The sequence below is a fragment of the Echinops telfairi genome, unplaced genomic scaffold, assembly GCF_000313985.2.
Source record: "Echinops telfairi isolate 266 unplaced genomic scaffold, ASM31398v2 ScPeMD7_70;HRSCAF=299, whole genome shotgun sequence".
Lineage (NCBI taxonomy): Eukaryota > Metazoa > Chordata > Mammalia > Afrosoricida > Tenrecidae > Echinops > Echinops telfairi.
In genome coordinates, this window is record NW_022103968.1 from 44,522,019 (window position 1) to 44,541,081 (window position 19,063).

The 19,063-nt window shown below is 39.4% G+C and overlaps 1 protein-coding gene across 1 annotated transcript in view; it reads right to left on the reverse strand.

Annotated features, from left to right (window-relative positions):
* PCDH15 (protocadherin related 15) overlaps positions 1-19,063 on the reverse strand; it is a 952,716-nt gene that overhangs the window by 106,477 nt on the left and 827,176 nt on the right. The window contains exon 26 of the mRNA XM_045291300.1: positions 12,182-12,309. Coding sequence (XP_045147235.1) covers positions 12,182-12,309 — 128 coding nt within the window. The remainder of the gene's footprint in view (positions 1-12,181; positions 12,310-19,063) is intronic.

The following is a 19,063-nucleotide window of genomic DNA, read 5'->3' on the forward strand; positions in this document are numbered from 1 at the left end:
GGGGGAGAGGGGAGGGAGGGGGAAAATGAGCAAACTATATTGAGAGCTAAAGTAGAGGGCAAATGTTTTGAGATTGATGAAGGCAACAGGTGTACATATGTGCTTGACTCAATGGATGGATGTATGGACTGTGATAAGAATTGTACGAGCCCCCAATAAAATAATTTTTTAAAAAAGAATAAGGACGGTAACAAATGTACAAATGTGCTTTATACAATTGATGTATGTATGGATTGTGATGAGTTGTATAAGCCCCCAATAAAATGACTTTTAAAAAACAAACAAAAAAAACAACCTCTTTTGGAGGAAATACAGCCAGAATGCTTAGAAGCTAGGATGCCCAAACTTAATATCACATGTTTTGGATTTCTTATCAGGAAGACTAGTTCCTGGAAAAGCACACTAGGCATGGGAATAATGAGATTCAGTGAAAAAAGGAAGACTGCCAAGAAGATGGATCAATACACTAGCTGTAACAATAGTTTCTAATATATTAATAATTTGGAGGATGGTGCAAAACTGGCAGTGTTATATTGTACACAGGGTCATAATGAATCCAAACCAACACAATACCACCTATGAAATACACCAGACCAGCTTTGCAAGTATTGCTCAAGGGATTGCTACATATGGACATGCAAGAGCATGATTGGTGCCGATTTGAATGGGCCAGGCAGCTCAGTAGTTTGATAGTTGAGGCCTTCCCTATGATGTGATCTAACATAAGATGATCCACTCTATGATGGAACCTGCTGTGAGCAGCCAAGCAACTGTGGGAAGATTCAGGTAGAATATTATGCCTTTAATGAGGTCACAGTCCCACTGCAATTGGGAGGAAATTTCATTAGGGGTGTAGCCTTCAGCTATATGAGTTGATGCGGGAGGAAAGACAGCATACTTCTGATGGGACTGGATCTTGTATCTGGTTCATCACCCTCTGGTTCTCTGGATTTGAACAAGAATCCTGCCATATGGCCTGCTGATCCTAGGAGCCATCAGTAACCTGCCAATCTTAGATTCTTTGAACTCCCTGTGATCTTCCTACTCTGGCTACCTGCTTTCTCAATCATCGATCTACTCAACTACATAAGTCAGAAGACTCCAGCTTAATATTTGTCCTATAGACTTAAACTGGACTACACTTACCTGCTTCTACAACTGTGTGATCCACTTTCTTTATACTTTGTCATTTGTAGCCCAGTGCTTATAACCTATTATGTCAATAAGCTCTGTTACTTATAAACTAGTCAACAAAAATTATATTATCTCTTTACACATATGATGGCTTGAAAAAGTTCATGGAAATTGAATTAAAAGATCATATAATTTTTCCATGAACTTTTTAATCTCTCTTATTTTTCTATAAATCTGCTGGTTTTACCAATGTAAATTAACTAGAACTGCTAGAGATTGTCATTGAATCCTTATGAATTATAATTACATTTTACTAAGAATTTTATCGAATACTTTGTTATTCTCATGGAGAATATTTATAGACAGTTCAAAGGTAAAATACATGTAGAGAAGTATGATTAGAAACTTTTAAAAAGCTACTTTTTATCATTTGGCTTAGACTACTGTGAGAGGCCTCCTGAGTCAGGTCAGTACAATACAAATGTGAATGGAGATTTTAAAATTACAAGATATTTGCAGCAAAAATTATTATATTTTTCTTGAATTATCTTTGAAATTGTGGTGATTGTTTCAAAGGGAATTATTATTTATGACAGAATCCAATTGTACGAAGGAGTCTATGGACCTTGAAATACAACATGGATGGGTGCACAGTTATTACTGTTCTATTACATTTATATACAAGAAAATGTAAGCTTAACTCAAAAGATAATATTCAACCCCTCTGCCCTGGATTGTTACACATTTAATCATCTGATAGACATATAGACATTAAGTAAATTCCTAATCCCACAAGAGTGCAATCAGATTTTGAAATATATGAACCACTAATGGGTTGAGGAAAGGGAAAATTATTTTGCTATGCCCTGAATACATCACGTTCTTTTAATTTATCACTTCCAATGACTTGAGACATAAAAAATTGTCAAACTCTCTACGTTTATGGTAATTTCCAATTATGAGAGCTATTTTATCAACTTTTAAGGAACTAAGTTTTCTTCACTCTTCAGGCATTTATCACCTGGAGGACGTAATTCCATTTTCAGTTTAAGCAATAAAAACAAAGGCCATTTTTTATTTAATTTATTGAAACCAACAAGTATAAATTGAGTAACTGGTGGGTTTAAACTACCAACTTTTCATTTAGTAGCCTAACTCACAACCTACTACAAAACCAGGCCTCCTAGTATGAAATTCCATTTTTGGCTAATATGTAAACTTAGTCATGTCTATGTATACTAGTAGACATACAACTATGATGATTTACTTATTCAAACTGTTAATTATGAGTGCCATTAACAGAAAGTTGTATTTTTCATTGCTCTTGACTTGTAGAGCTAAAGAGTTAGAATTTTATCATATAGATTACTATAAAATAGATAAACAGCTTGATAAGTAGAAATTTCTTGATAATTGAAATTTCCAATCATGTCCCTGGGTCAATTTGGATCAACAATCAATATCCATGGAAGCAGCAGTGGAGAAATCAAAAGAAGCATTACACTGGGAACATCTGCTACAAAATGTGTCTTTGCATTTTTTAAAAGCACAGATGTCACTTTAAGAAGGCTCAGGTGTGCCTACCCAAGCCAATCATGTGAAAGCTGGGCAACCAAGAGGGAGGACAAAAAGCGTGATGCATACAAATGTGGTGTCCCTGGAGAGTTTTGAATTTTCCACGAGCTGCCCAAAAGAGCGAACACATCAGTCTTAGAAGATATACAACTAAGAAGCTTCCAGAAGGGATGGTGGTGAGACTTTCATAGCTTGCTTACTTTGGACATGCCACCTGAAAGACTAATTACTGGAAGAGAGCATCATTTTTCAAAAAATTCCAGGTTAGCAAAGATGAAGGGAAAATCCTCAACCGAGATCATGGGCAATGTTTGTTCTGTAAGGTTGAAGCTGAACAGTGGTTCTCAACCTGTGGGTCATGACCCCTTTGGGGGTTGAAAGAACCTTTCACAGGGGTCACCCGATTCATAACAGTAGCAAAATTACAGTTATGAAATAGCAATGAAAATAATTTTATGGTTTGGGGGTCACCACAACATGAAGCACTTTATTGAAGGGCACAGCATTAGGAAGGTTGAGAACCACTATCACTTTTTAACATCTACCTAATATAATTGCAAAAAATAAATGATATAAAATAATTCACTGAAAGAGAGTAACAATAAAATAACAGAAAATCTGTATACCATTCATAAACCACACTTATCTTCAAAACTTGATAAATTTGGATTTAATATTTGATTTAGAAGTTCCGAAAGAAAAAACAATTTCTTAAGGACATATAGTTAATTTCAACAGAGACTATGGCCAGCACAAAATCATGCTAGTTACTTGGGACAAAGAATGTTCTAGATATGTGATTTCTCAGTTGGGACTAAATAAAAGGAAAACTATGACAAATACATCACATTCTGAAAGATTTTATCCAACCTAAACTCCTAGTCTTTGCAAGAAAAACTTGGGTCATATTAAACTCACAATGGTAATAAGACTCAAACAAGTTTGATGTATATTTTACTAACTTGGACATTGTTAATATATCCATGCAGTAAATGGAGGCTGTTGATAAAGGCTGAAATGTATGGCTATCTGTACAAAGGAATAATTACATATAATGGCAAAATTGTAGTATTTAGCGCAGACATACCACACATTTATTAAGTTGCCCTCCCTCTGGGAAGAATGTGTGTGACAAGTATTGTGTTTTGTTGTAGTGAAGCAAAATGAATAAATCACAATGCCTGCTTAAATGAAATTTGACTTTCAATGGGGAAAATAGGCAAATGTATATTTGCTAACAGGCATAAATATAAATATATTCACGTGCTAAACTATACATGTCGCAGTTGAGTTGTAAGGTTATAGTCAAAAGGACAACGAAGGCTTACCATCTAAGTCTATTCACCTTGTAAAAGCTACAACCTTTTAAGGTGAAATGCCATTCCAATAATAATCGTATATTTTTAAAAAGCAGTAGCTAGTAAAATCTCCCAATATGATCATAATGAGAAACATTTAGATAAAGCTTAAGTTTTTTCATAAATGGTAAACAAACAAGCAAACAAAACAAAAGCTTCGCTGCCATGGAGTCAATTTCAACTCACAGTGACCCTACAGGACAGGGTAGAACTGCCCCTGTGGGTTTCCCAGAGGGTAACTACTGGAATAGAAAGCCTCGTTTTTTTTCCCCCAAGAGTGGCTGGTGGGTTTGAACTGCTCACCTTGTGGTGAGCAGACAAATGAATAACCACCAATTTAGTTTTTTTTTTCAAGTACCGGTCTTTATTTTTATTTTTTTTCCAATTTAGTATTTTATGGAAACTTTATTTCAGCCTAGTATTCATTCACACATCTACAGTATATAACAACTTTTTAAAAAACTGTCATAAATAAAATAATCCACTAGTATCAAATGACATTGACCACAAATACCTACTTAGTGTTTTATACACATTAAATTAATATAAAAAAGAATCAGAAATAGTTAAGGACATTAAAGAACACCCACTTTGGTGGGACAAACAAAGAGTTTGACTGCTCATTGAAAGGCTATGGGTTCAAGTCCACTCGGAGGCAACTTAGAAGAAATAGCTGTCAGTCTACTTCTGAAAAATCAGCTATTGTAAACCCCATGGAGGACACTTTTACTCTAACACACTGGATCTCCTGGACTTTGCATGGACTCCACAGGAAGTAGAGAGTTCTAAACAAACAGCACAAGTCCATAATGATGAAGTATATTGTGCCACAGATGGGTAAGAGAAGATCCAGAATGACAACTAACTGATATGGCTCCTAGCCTGGTGCTCTGGCACCTGAGAGAAGACAGAGCGTGGCTGCACCGTCAGAATACCTGCTTGTGAATGCTGGCTTCACTGCTAGTTAGCTGTGCAACTAGGCTACGTTAGTTATTCTTCTTGGCACTCCGTATTTCTAGCTATAGATCAAGAACAATCACAGACGCTGCTTCAAAGGATTCTGAGGAAAATGAATTGATCACCGAGAAGAGAGTGCTTCACATAGAGTGGGCATTAGAAAAGGGTTTGTTACTTTTTATAATTATGGATTTGAACAAGACAATCCTCTGAAGTTTCGATTTATCAGACCCAGTGGAGCAGGTGTAGGGTTGAGGAGGAGGATTCCTCAGGGTCCCCAAAAGTCTGTCAAGAAGCAAATTATATTGTCTACGTGGCTTAACTCTCCCCATAAATTTCAATATATCTTGTTATTGAGAATCAATTTCCATTTTCTGTTGCTGTAATTTTTTTCTGTCAAGAGCATCCCTCTATTCAAAATGTTTCATTACTATTTCATGTGTATCTTGAAATGCAATAAGTGATTGCCAATTGGGATTGAGAATGTTTCCCATCTTATTGGTTTTTTAAGAAATATTATTTTATACTATAAATTATGAAATCCGGTATGTTTAATAAATCAAAGAGCCACTGTTGAAAAGGAATTTTGAATTATAGTACATATGAAGTCAAACTTATAATTCAATTTTTCTAATGTTTTTCACATCTGCACATTGTAAAGGCAACTATTTGTTCTTACTGTATTAGCTTCTGGAAAATGCCTTTGTGATTCAGATTTATTTCATCAATATTGGTGATACTTAATCTTTCCCTCTCTTTGCATTAAATTACACTACTTGTTGCAATGGAAAAGCTATGCGTTCCATCGCAAAATGAGTTCATTTGAAATATGTTTCTAAGACTAGATTACACTTGCTCTTTAATAAACCATTCCTAATCATTAAGCCCCTGTAAGATAGAACTACCCCATAGGATTTCTAAGGTTACAATTTTTACATAAGCAAACCTTCACAACTTTTCCCCTAGTGAATTTGAACGGTGGACCTTTCAGTTACCAGCTGAGCGCTTCACCACTGTGTGAAGGAAAGTAGAAACGCATTGCTACTAAGATTTCTGTTCATACATGCATGAACTTTCCAAACCAACTGTTTAAACACATCTCTGTAGTGACTGGATGGCTAAAGATCAGTTCTCTCAAGGATGCACTAGCCTTAGTCTCACTCAAGTGTCTTAAACAGAAGAGCGTTTGATTTTCACCCCCAATTTTAATTTATTTTGCTATTGAGATTATGTACAGAAAAACATACACTGATTCAATAGTTTGCATGTGTACAGTTGAGTGATATCACACTGTTTTGTGTGGTATTACCATTCTCACTCTCCTTTTCTGAGCTGTTCCTCCCTTGCTTTTTATATATTTTAATTGAAATGTGTTGGTTGTTATGTTTTCATTGGATTTGATCAATGCAGATTTCAACCTGGTCTAATGTTGGTTGGTAACTGCTGGTGGAGTTTGAGCAATAACTAAATTGTCTTACTCATTTGAAGTGATAATATTACATCATTGCTTTCATAGGCATAATCAGTCATTGGTGTACATTTTAAGGAAAACTTTTATAAAAACTACTTTATTTCCTGTGAGACTTTTGGGAAAACAACAATATGGATATCAAAAATTGAACTATATGTAAAAGTCCCTGAGTGATAAATAATTGTAGAAGATAAATCCTGACCTCAAAGGATTATAATCTTATGGAGAAATTACTAACCTCATCATAACTATTTTATTTTCAAAGTCTCTCAGTGGATCTCTATTCTGCTACAATAATACATTTTGGAGTTTAGACTGGCTCTCAAGGCACTTTTTAATTTAATCTCAGTCTTGACATCCTTTCCCTCTACAGCTCCTTCACATTCTATGCTTTTTCAATACTCATCCATTGGTTCTCCATCCACATAGAATGTTCTTCCATACCTCTGTATCTTTCTGCTTTTTTGTTTGTTTTATTTTGAATTCTTCGTTTTCAAGAGCTACTCTGTTAGCCTTCTCTGTGAAACTTCTCCTGTCTATGTATTGTACTAGAACATTTAAGATATAGAGTAAGTATGAGTAGAGGTCATTGATGCCTGAAATATTGGAAGGCAACAATCCTTGGCATTTCTGGCCCACTTTGGATGAGTTTGGTTTCTTTCCAAAGGATTTCAGCATTTATCAAGGCCAGTTCTCCAGACCTTTGAGTCAGTCCCCCTAATTTTAGGGACCTCTGGAGTCCTTGACCATGTAGAGCACAGAGTATACACTCCAGCCTCTCATACTTCTTATAGTTCATATCTTACGCTCATACCCTCACTTTTTCAGAGCATGGTAATGAATTGAAGCTATTAATGAACAGATCGATGATCTTAGATGGTACTTCTGATGTGTTTTAATGGTGGACAAAGTTGAATGAAGGCACTATTTAGACAAATAAGGTTAGTGTTAAGAGAAAAGAAAATAGATAGGAGAGTGTCCAGGAGCTAGCAATAGTTTTGCCACCCACAGGCCCCAAAGTGTAAGAAGAGGAACAATTATAAGTAAAAAATCATGGTTGTAGAAATTGTGCCCTTCAGGGTAATTTCGTTTCAGGAAAAGGGAGTCAAGCCAATATATTCCCAACCTGGCTTAAGGTTCTTGCCAGAGTCTCTTATAGCTGAACCCAACCAGAAGTCAAAAGAAGCCCATGAAGTTCAGCCTTCCAGGGTACCGAACAGGGTGAAGGATGGAGAGTGGTTCAGGAAGAGAAAATAGAAATGTCCAGAGTAAAGGAAGAATTAGGCATAAGTTAATATATTATTTTCTTAACAGTATTGAGGGCTCAGATGAGTTTAGAAATAATTATTTTGATTTTGGACCAAATAAGGTGGATACGAGATTTTTATTTTTGCTGGATATTACTTATTGAGAAAAGTAAATTGAGACACAATTTTACAAAAAATACATTATTTATAAATTTGCAATGTATGCTTTGTGTTTGCTTCCATTGTGTTCTTTGTATTTTCTATCGCTAACCAAAGTAATTTTATTTATGTATTTACTTATTTTTCAATCCCCTCCACCAAGCTAGTTAGTGATTTACTACCCCTCCTTTTCCCCATATCCCTGATAAACATTAAAAAAATAAATGTTTCTTTTAGTTTGAAAATCTCTTCTTGACATTTGATAATAGTGATCTTATGCAATATTTGTCCCTTTGTGATTGACTCACTTCACTTTAGCTTCCTTATTTCAAAGTGTCTACCACAGTTTGTTCATCCAATTGTCCACTGAGAGGGATTTAGGTTGGTCCTATCTCTTTGCTATTATGAGAAGTGCTAAAATAAACATGTGCATATATATCTATTTGTGTCATGGCTCTTATTTATCTAGCATATATACCAAGTACTGGGATTGTTAGCTTATATGGTATTTTTATTTCCAACTTTTTAAGGAAGTGCCCTACTATTCCACACAGTGGTCAAACCAGTTTACAGCCCTAGGAGGGTTTTGTCTCGCCACAACCTTGCCAGTACGCTTTTTTTCACTTTGCTATTCATCCTAGGATGAGATAATATCTCATTATTGATTGGATTTACATCTCTCTACTGGTCCTGATTGCAAGTATGTCTTCATATATGTGCTTTCGGTGACTATCTGTTCTTGTCCTTTGCCATTTTCATATTGGATTATCTATCTTTTTGGTGGTGAGGTATTGAAATTATTTATACTTTTAGAGATGAGCTCCTTGTTTGATATGTCCTTCCCAATATTTGTATGTTCTCTTTTATTCTATTGGTGAAATTTTTTGATGCACATAGTGTCTAATATTTTAGGAAGTCCCAGATATCTAATTTGTCTTCTGCCATTTGTGTGTTTTCAGTTATGTTTTATAATGTTGTGTGTGTGTGTGTGTGTGTGTGTGTGTGTCTCTGATATGGGGAGAGATGAGTTTGAGGTAAGGCCTGATATCAAATATTTAGCAAAACTCAACTGAGCAGCTCTTCATATAATTGAAGCTTTGCAACAAGCTACAGAGAATACTGCTCTACATTAAATAGTTTTTAGAAGGTTCCAATATCTTAACAAAGATCTCAAAGGTGAGGCAAGAAAATAAGGACTGTCAACCTCAACCAATGACAAACTGGCTGAAGTCTAGAAACGCGTGGAAGACGACTTTAGAATTACCAGTGATAGCTGCTGGCTGACACTTAGCTCTCACCTGGCTTGAGTTGAAGGAAATGTCTGATCCTCGGCAACCTTCCCACTAGTTGAATGCCGAAAGCATTGCGCAAAGGTCAGTAAGCCCAAAGAGCTGATCTTTCCATAAGTCTTTGAAGCCAAATAGGACACACATACACAAATAGAATCACATTTGAATATTTTTGTTTAATAAAAGATTTTGTGATTTTGTAGACATACTTTTTGACTTACTCTTAGGAACGTTACCTTGAGAAAGTAAGCATCAATTTTAAAGTATTCATTCTTTATGGGTTTTCTTATGATCTTTAAGTGAAATGTCTATCTATCCTGGAGTAAAGTGTTTTATAGAGCTTTCAGTCGTAATTTTACCGTGTCCTGCTCCGCCAGCCTCTCCAAGGGCCCGACTCACCACCATAAACAATCTAAGAAACCTGACATAGAAGGGAGCTATCTATCACCACAACCAGTGTTCTGTGTCTAGAAGTCTTTCAGATCAACTGCATCCCTATTTGCCACACCACAAGAAGTCCAACGCTACCATTATCTCATCATTTAGACAATTCTCCGCATGTTACTTTATTTTACACCTGTTAATAAGACTAAATTGCCTTTATTCCCAACTTCATCAGTGATTCTCTGGAGTTCAGTAGCAGCTTTTCAATAGCTAACCTTTCCTCAAAATACTGCCTTTTGGGTTTCATTGCTATCATTCTCCACTCCAAAGTGATACTGCTTTCGGCAGCTGTCTCAAACAGTTGTTACTATACTTTATCCCGCACAGAACCTAGGAGTAGACCTTAGGCAGCTTTATTCCAAATTGCTGCTTCTAGAATATTATTCTCAGACATGCTTTCCTAGTCTCTGAGTTAAATGACAAAGGTTAAATGACAAAAGTTAAATGACAAAGCCAGAATAAGCCTTTTAGAAAAGGTATTGTTACTCTTGTGGCAGTTACATAATCTCCTGTCAACTTGTGAAGGGGTGGAGGCCTGTCAATCAGGTTGCAGCTTGATGATCTCATTTGGAGGCTTGAAGGAGGTAAATAGCTCACTGGAGGGCAGATATACTCTCTCTGCCTCTCTCCCTGCCAGACATTCCTGCTGACAAGACACATGGAGCTAGGCTGATGGAACCAGAGCTCTGGAGCTGGAAGAGCCACGTGAAAACCCCTTCCAGCGCTGAGATGCTTCCACCACCACTGGATTCACAAGACTATCCACCCATCCGCCTGTGATATTCCTGCATTCTGTGTCATTGCAGAGTTTTGCATATGTCTGAGGAGGACGTTACAGACTGGTATCGGACATATGGGCTAATATCAAACTTATGGACTTGATCTGGACTGGGCTGGCATGTTTTCTTACTACACAATTACTCTTTGCATAACGCTCTTTCTTATACACATGAGTGTCTCTGGATTTGTTTCTCTAGTCCGCCCTAACACACACATTCTTCTGGTCAAAACAATTAAGAAGCATTCTTTCTACTGTACCTAGAATAAATCTGTTAACTCTATCCCTTGGCTACATTTCCAATCTGAGCTCCTACCAGACTTTTGCAGTCACACAAGCTTGCAAGTAGCATCTAGCTTCAGGAACTTTACGATTGCATGCCCAGAATATTCTTTCCTCAGTCATCTACATGTATTGCACTTTCTCTTTGTTTGGTCCTTATTCACATATTATTCCATCAGAGAGGGATAAGTTGTTCTTCTTATTTAATATAGCATAACTCTCATTATTCTCTTTCCAACTTTATGGCCTTTTCTCAAAGAATTTATCACTTCATGACCAGTTGCTGTTGAATGGATTCCAATTCATGACCCCATCTGGTTCAGGACAGAACTGGCTGCATCGCTCATAACCTTTTGGAAGTAGATCTCCAGATCATTCTACTGAAGCCTGCTGTTGTTGTCGTTGTTGTTGTTAAGTGTCATCGAGTCAGTTCCAATGGGATTCCAATCGCCATCTTTTAGCTTAGTAGCCCAGTGGGTTAACCATTTGTACCACCCAGGGACTCCATCACAATGTAACATTGTATTAAAATTGTTATTGTTTTTACTAATGTGTTATTAGTTTGGGTGTATGTCTGATTATATTTTCTATTATCCTTTGACCAATTTTTAGAACTATGCTTAGTAATATTATGTGCACCCTAGATATCTTTGCAACATAGATGAATTAACTAAACCAACTAGTCCTTAATGGGATGAAAATATTGAGATCAAAATCAGTTATAAAGAAATGTTACTTGAAAGTCAGAGTATATTTGTATATACTTAAACATGTGGTTAGTTTTTCGTTGTAACTGGTAATCCAAATCAGAATCCAGTACTTGGAACTATGGGAGAACTATGCTGCCAAAGCAATGCACAATATTTGCTTGTTTGATTTTTATATTGTTTTCATTGTTGGAATATAAAGTGACAAAACTATGTACAAAGAGATCTAATCATAATGTTTCTAGTAATAGGAAAACACTTGCTTCTAAAACTACAGTCGATCAACACCTGGTTGATTCATTAACTTTTGTTTACTATGTGTATGTTATAGTTTCATTAGAAGCTGGTAGTTGAAATACCTTAATAACAATAATACTTTAATTGAGAGTATGAACTGCATAGCATATAAATGCCTCCGAACTCCCTCTAAGATTCTGAGATTATTTTAACTTTTCCTAAAATTATTTTTTTTAATGGAAGCATAAAAATTTGTTAGGAAAAAAACTTACACATATGTTAATGTTCTATCCAGTGTAAAGCATCCTAGAAAATTGGTGGCATTTATGGTAAAAATAAAGGATAAAAATGTGCTCACTACTCAAATAATTTAATTAATCTGTATTAAAATTGGATAATTAAGGTATATACATTTTCAAGTTTGGGACTTTTTAAAAAACAATATGTGTAAGTATGCACTTGATGCAAATGACATGCTTATGATTTATTTGCAACATCTGACCCCTGTGGTTTTATTTAAGGTAACAATAGATGTTTTCATACCTTAACTCTAAGCACAGACGCAAACATTCTTGCATCTTCTGATACTCCTCCAATGTAGAACTTTCTTGAAAACACGGGGGGATGATCATTTTCATCCTGAATCTCAATGTACACTTTTGCTGTATTGCCTAAAGAAGAAAAATTAAACATTAATTAGGGTAAAATTTAGAAAATAATGAAATCTCAAATACATTGTGAGGTTGTAGTTCATTAGAAAAAACAATGTACTAAATAACTCTTTTACTGTTTTTAATGAAACAATGGGAATGATTTAAATCAGATAGAAATTCCTAAATGACAATTCTATTAATGACATCCCCCAAATTGACAGAGGATTTCAATAATTATGTCTCTGGTATAATAATGTTAACTTGCTGCTTCTTTTTCTTACCTCGCAATGAAATTCATTTAACTTGCAGTTATATTCAGTGAAATATTGTGTTCTACTAATTTCAATAAAACAACTATGTTCACAGATACTTCACTCATATATTGACTGCATCGATGTGTATATACATGTGCACACGTACACATACAAGGGCTAGTAAAAAAATGCTACTAGGTTCCCGGTTATACACATATGGATTTATTCCAAACAAAAGGCATAATCAGTGGATGACTGCTGACAAGTTCTCTCAGTAATACGCTTAGTTTAGTCTTATTAGATTGTCTTAAAACAATCCAATCAAGGCAATTTCTGAGGGATATGCTGGAACACTTATAGTGGCTGTTCTTTTGGAATTCCAAGGGGAAAATCCTGCTAGAATCTACCAAACATCAGAGAATGATCATGAAGGCAGATTATGAAGACGTTTCAAAAAAATGGAAAACAACAATGGTGAAAATCAGGCCAGGAAAGGTGCATCTGTGCACGACAAAACACCAAATCATTTCTTGGGTTTAGCAAGGGCTATACTAATGTAATGGAACTCAATACAAGTCCCTTGCAGTTACCAAAAGTGTCATTCTGACATGCTGGAATCAGAGCCCAGATTTCATTGGTGAAGAGTTACAGTGATAGAAACACTGCCTTCAGAAGTATACAGACCTACACAAATTATGTCAATACATAATAGCTACACAGTGTGACCATTTTGTTTAGTAAAAGATTTAAAATTTTTCAGTTGTTTTTTTAACTTAACTCATCTGTATATACAAATATGTATATATGCCATGTATTGAAAATATGTATATAAATCTAAAACTAGCCATGTAGTTGTTATTTCAAAATGATGCTATACTTTTGAATGATTAAAAGTAAGCAGTAGTTAGATGTGTTACTTATTTCTAAAGGGTCCAGCAGTAACACTACGGTTGAGAACCACCGCCAGCATCTCTCACCCCTAGCTTAAGGTGACACCTGGCCTTCTCAAGATGTCTCACAGAACTTCCCCTCCCCACACCCCTTCACTGTTCTGCTGGTGCCACAGCCAATCAGAAGAAAGCATGGGCTCTTTTTAGACATAATAATTTATTTCTGTCCCAAAGTTTATTAATGCGGGATTCCTTTGTTCACGCTCTCTCTTGCCTCAGCTTCTCCTGTGTCCGCACATCGGTCCCCTGTCTCTTCTCTTTTGCTCTCTTTCTTACTTTCGGCTCTTCTCTCTTCACTCTGTCTTCCCATCTCCCCCACCCTGCCCCCTTTATTCTCATTCCATTCTAAACACCCGGGCAGGTCTTAACTCCAATCAAACCTGTTACCTAAAACCCATGCTCTGGGTCCACTTTCCTTTTATTCCCATTATAATAATTTCCATAATGGAAAATGTGTTTTATCATGTAGTAGGGCTTAATCTAAAAACAAAAATATCAATCAACTAAAGAAATATGTGTCCTATTATTTATCTTGTCATTTAAACTGCACTAAACATACCACAAAGAATAAATCTCATCATTGGATGGTGGAATCTGGCCAAATCATCACACATTTAATAATACATGTTGCATTTAACACTACTCAAAGGGGATTTTTTTCATTAAAAACAAAAAATTGACTTTATAAACTTAACTTACAAATCAGATAGAGTAGGAGAATGGTATTTATTCACTTTGAAAAAAGGATATTAAAATATTACTTATATAATTTTATAACATATTATTTATCTCATTTTAATATACTTCTTGGCATAGTGGGCACAATGGGCTCTCTCATGTTGATTTTCTGTCCCTGTGTTTACACCCCAACTGGAAGTATTGTTCAGGCCACAATCTGCCACATTGGGAATACTGAAATCTGTTTAAGAGGGCTGGTTGAACTGCAATCTGCTGAGTGATTGATTGAGCTAAAATCTGCTGGAACCATTGGTCAGGAGGTTCTCCTTCTAGGAAAGCCCTATCCTGAAACTCAAATTTTCTAGAGAAGTCTTAGGTCTTTTAATTACCAAGACACTGGGGGTGGCTATGTCTTTGAAACATGCACACCTGTATTAAGAACCTCCTGGACCAGTAAACCACTGTATACTGGTAAAGATCTCCAATACTGAATCAGAAACACTGGAAAACAGGAGAAGCCATGGTGATGAGAACCATGGCAGACTTGTAGCAGCATGATAAGATAGGCAGGAATCTGGTGACCATCTAAGCAGATGAGCAGTGGCAATGTCATGATCCATTGGAGTGTCTGGACAGCAGGTTATGCATATCCCTGCTATCAAGAAGAACAGAGCCCCTGGGGCACTGCTTCAAGGGGTTTCTTGCAGAGAAGTCCTGTTTGCTGGGTTAGCGCTAAAGCAGGTACAGTGCGATTCCAGGTTAATGGTTGAAAGCTAGATCAGTTAGCATTGAACTATGAACAGCAAAGAAAGAGCAGTAGCATGAAAGGGTAGGAGATAAAAGGTAGAGAGAACAGCCAGCAAATAACTGAACAGAAGCATGATTGCTGCCTAAGGAGTCAGAGTTTACTTGTAAATGACAAGGAGAGACATCAATTTAGAGCAAGGGTAATGTTTGGGCCAGGTCCAGACCATGCAGCTGCTTCCCCTGAAAGAGAGCTACTGGACTGTGCTGTCCCTCCCCCCCTCCCCAACCTCTCAAGGCCAGAGCTGGATTGTGCAGTCCCTGCCCCAGCATTCCAAGGAGCTTATCTCTCTGGGCTGGGTCTAAATAGCCCCTTCCCTCAGTGTTCCAGGATGATTTACTCACAGACCACATCCTGACTCAGACCCTGCAACTGCAGCACCAGAAGGCCCTCCTTCACAACTTCCCTGACCTAACTCGTTGGGTTGCAGAACCCACCTGGGAGCTCAAAATGCCCCCATCCCTTTCTCTGGTCTCCCTTTCCTCCTGGAAGTTCTTTCCCTGCCTCAAAAAAATCTTTCTTAACTTCACATTCCTGGCTAAATTCTATCTCTGTTCTGCATCTCCGTCTCCAACCTCTCATCTTGGTGCCAAAACCCAGGAGGAGTAAGAGGTGTCTTGACACAGCCCTGCCCACCTTGGGCGAGTGCTGCACCCCTCCCTCCTCCATCCTCCCTCCCTTCCCTTGAACCAGGACCCCTCAGCTCCCATCCACCACATCTACAAGTGAGTACCTAGCAGTCACTGCACCTTCTGACTGGACCAGAGTGCAGACTATATCTGAGCTTTTTCTACCTGTTTGTGTGTTTTGTGCTGGAAGTTCTGCAGTGCCTGCTCTCAGATTTACTCTAAAATCTACCTCCTTCTCCTCACCATCAGTTCTGGGGTGCCTGCTCTCAGACCTTATCTAAAATCTGCTCCCTCCTAAATGAAGGCCTCCGACCACCCTTCATTCAGCTGGCGACAAAGCCAGGCCCCTCGCCCTCTCCAGCTTCCTGCAGTTTCGTTCACTGTCACTGACCCAAGGTCCCTGTCTGCCGGTTAAAACTGCAGGCCCACGCTAGGGGATCTTCCTGTTCTGGGGAGTCCAGGACTCTCCTACTGGGCCCCTAGCTCTGACTGGGACGCCTCTCAGGCTTACTGGGCCACCTCCTGACTGACGGGTGCAGACGGGGACCAGGAGACGTCCTTCTCTGACCATACCCCTTGCAGTTTAAGGCGCCATGGAAAAGCTCACTGTCTAAGCCTGCCAGGGACAGTCCCTTGGGATGCCTCCTGACCAATCTCACCCAACTGGGCCTGTCTCCGGACATTTGCCCTAAGCATGCGTTCTTTTTCTGTAACCAAGTGCGGCCACAATCCCAATTGGACAATGAGTCGTGCTGGCCAGGGCTTTTGATTCCAACATTCTCTGTGACCTCAACAATTTTTGTCGCCAGACACAAAAATGGTCTGAGGACCTATCAAAAGATGCCCAAGCTGGATGCGAAGGTAGGGTACATTCAGGATTTACTTTTCCTCTGCTCCTGTCCTTATGTGTTACCTGTCACCCAGCCAGGGCTTACTTGCTCAATCATCCACCCCGGCTCTTGCTAAACTCCCATTACCTTCCACCGCCACTCAACCCAATCTCACCCCTTCTGATTCCTTGGAAGCATTGTCTTTCCCACCAACCCATCCTCCACCTTAATCCCTTCCACCCACTTCGGGCCTGGAACCTAGTCAGACTCCTCAATCTTCCCTTCCTCCTCAACCTCCTCAGCCTCAGCCTCCCCCGGCCCTTCTACTTTCCCATTTCCTCTCACTGTAGGTCACATCACGTTTGTCCCCTCAGTGAGGAGGCTGGAGCTGAGGGCCCCATCAGGATCCATGCGCCATTTCCCCTCACAAATCTCTCGCAGATAGAAAAGCGCTTGGGCACATTTTCTAACGACCCCACTGCATACATTAAGGAGTTCCAATATCTCACCCAGGCTTATGACTTGACCTGGCATGGCCTTTATGTCGTCCTCACTTCCACCCTCACCCCTGATGAGCAGAAGCGGGTTTTACAGCCGCTCAGCAACATGCAGATCAGATCCATCTCACAGATGCCACCATGCCCATGGGTCCTCAGGCAGTTCCTAGGGAAAATCCAGGTTGGACCTATCAAATAGATACCCAAGCTGGATGCAAACGCAGGGTCTGCTGAGACCGCAGGATACAGCACTTGCTGGCCAGCTTACAAACCGTTTCTCACAAAGCAGTAAACTGACAAGGTGCAGGAAATTACCCAGCAACCAAGTGAGAAACCGGCAGCTTTCGTCACTCGCCTACCTGAAGCCTTAACCCAGTATACTGGGCTAGACACTACCTCTCCAACGGAGGCTGCTATGCTAGCTACTCAGCAGCTCACAAATCCTGAGCCCATCAAGTGGCAAGCTGGCAAGCCCAAGTCCTGAGGCCGGCTGGAGGGAGGGGTCAGACGACTTCAGGAAATAGCAACCTTAACAGTAACTCTAACTGCCTTTCGGGGGCCCTGCTTCACATGTGGCCAGGAAGGGCACTGGGCTAAGCATTCCCCACATCCCTGGCCATCCACTGACCCTTGCCCATCGTGTGGTCCGCAAGGCCACTGCAGAACGGACTGCCCCTCGGCGCCTAGCTGCGGAGGGACAGTCCCTCCAAACCTTAAACCACTATTAACACTGTTTGACCTGGCCACCGACAATGACCAACGAAGAAGCCCCTCACGCAGCAACCTCAGGGACCAACCCCCAACCCCCACGCCATGCCCAGGGTAGTGGTCAGGGCGGCAGCTAAGCTGGTTTCCTTTTGGTGGACTCGGTACAACTGTCTTTTCAGTCCTCCCCTCCTTCTCGGACCCAACTTCCCCTTCCCGGGTCTCCGTTATGGGAATTGATGTTCATCCCTCCAAGCTTTTAGTCACCCCACCTTTTGTAGCTATCCCCCCTTAACCCAGCTTCTCAGCGTTCATTGCCTTTACCTGCAGCCTCTCCTAAAACAGTTCTAAAGCAGACACAGCCCAACTCCCTTAACTTCTCTCTCCCTCCAAGACACTCTGATCTCGTTCAGCTGCTATCTGTTTAAGCCTGTGTCCCACCCCCACCTCTCAGAGTTTAACCCTAAATAAACAGGAAGTCATAAAGAACCTCCAACCACAGACTTCTCGGGTAAACAAATACTTTACATTAGCTCCTCAATTTCTCCCTTATAACCAAACCATTAAACTCCCACAGGTGGTCACAGCAGCCTTCATGCATTGCAACCAAAATGATTCCCAGCAAACCTTTAACTCTTTGCTGACACTTAGTTAATACAATTTTCATATTCAGTGAAAAAATGTAAAAGATATCAAGCTGATAGTTCCTTGGGAACACGGGGAAGCAATAAAGCAGACAAGGTCATAAGTTCAAACCAGCCACCCTGCTAGCTCTCTGACTCTCCCCAATTAAGCAAAGCAACCTTCTAACAAACTCCAATAAACTCTCCCACAGTCTCCGCCTTTACATTTACCAAACCCTAGGAAACCTTTTTTTACTTTACATGGACAAGAAAACAAGGTATAGCAGTTAAATTTCACTGTATCCCCTGTAGCTTATCTGTCCAAACAGTTCGATATGACAGTCAAAGGCTGGCAGCTGTGCCTCCGAGCCTGGCAGCAGCTGCCGCCCTTACTAAAGAAGCTCTCAAACTAACTCTAAGAGCCCATCCTGAGGTTATTGATGAACTGCTGCAAGACCTAGCTCAGCTCCCCCTGCAAGCACAGCTCCCCCAGCCAACCACAGGAACCCAGCCCCAGCTAAATTGTTTGCCCACAGACTGCAAGTTCCAGGAACCCAACCCCAGTCAACCTCAAAATGTTCCATTCTGCTTTCAGTTCAGTGAAAAAGTAGCTTCAACAGAAATTTACTGGCCACCTGCGTGTGGTTTTTGCCTTTAAAAGCTTGTACCCTGCCCTAAGTCGGGGCTCCAGTAGGCTGTCACAGTTGTGCTGTCTGCTGGGAGCCCGAGCGCGCTTGAATAAATCCTCCTGCTTTTGCATCAAGTTGAACTCGTGTGCTCACTCGGGGTCGCCACCAACTC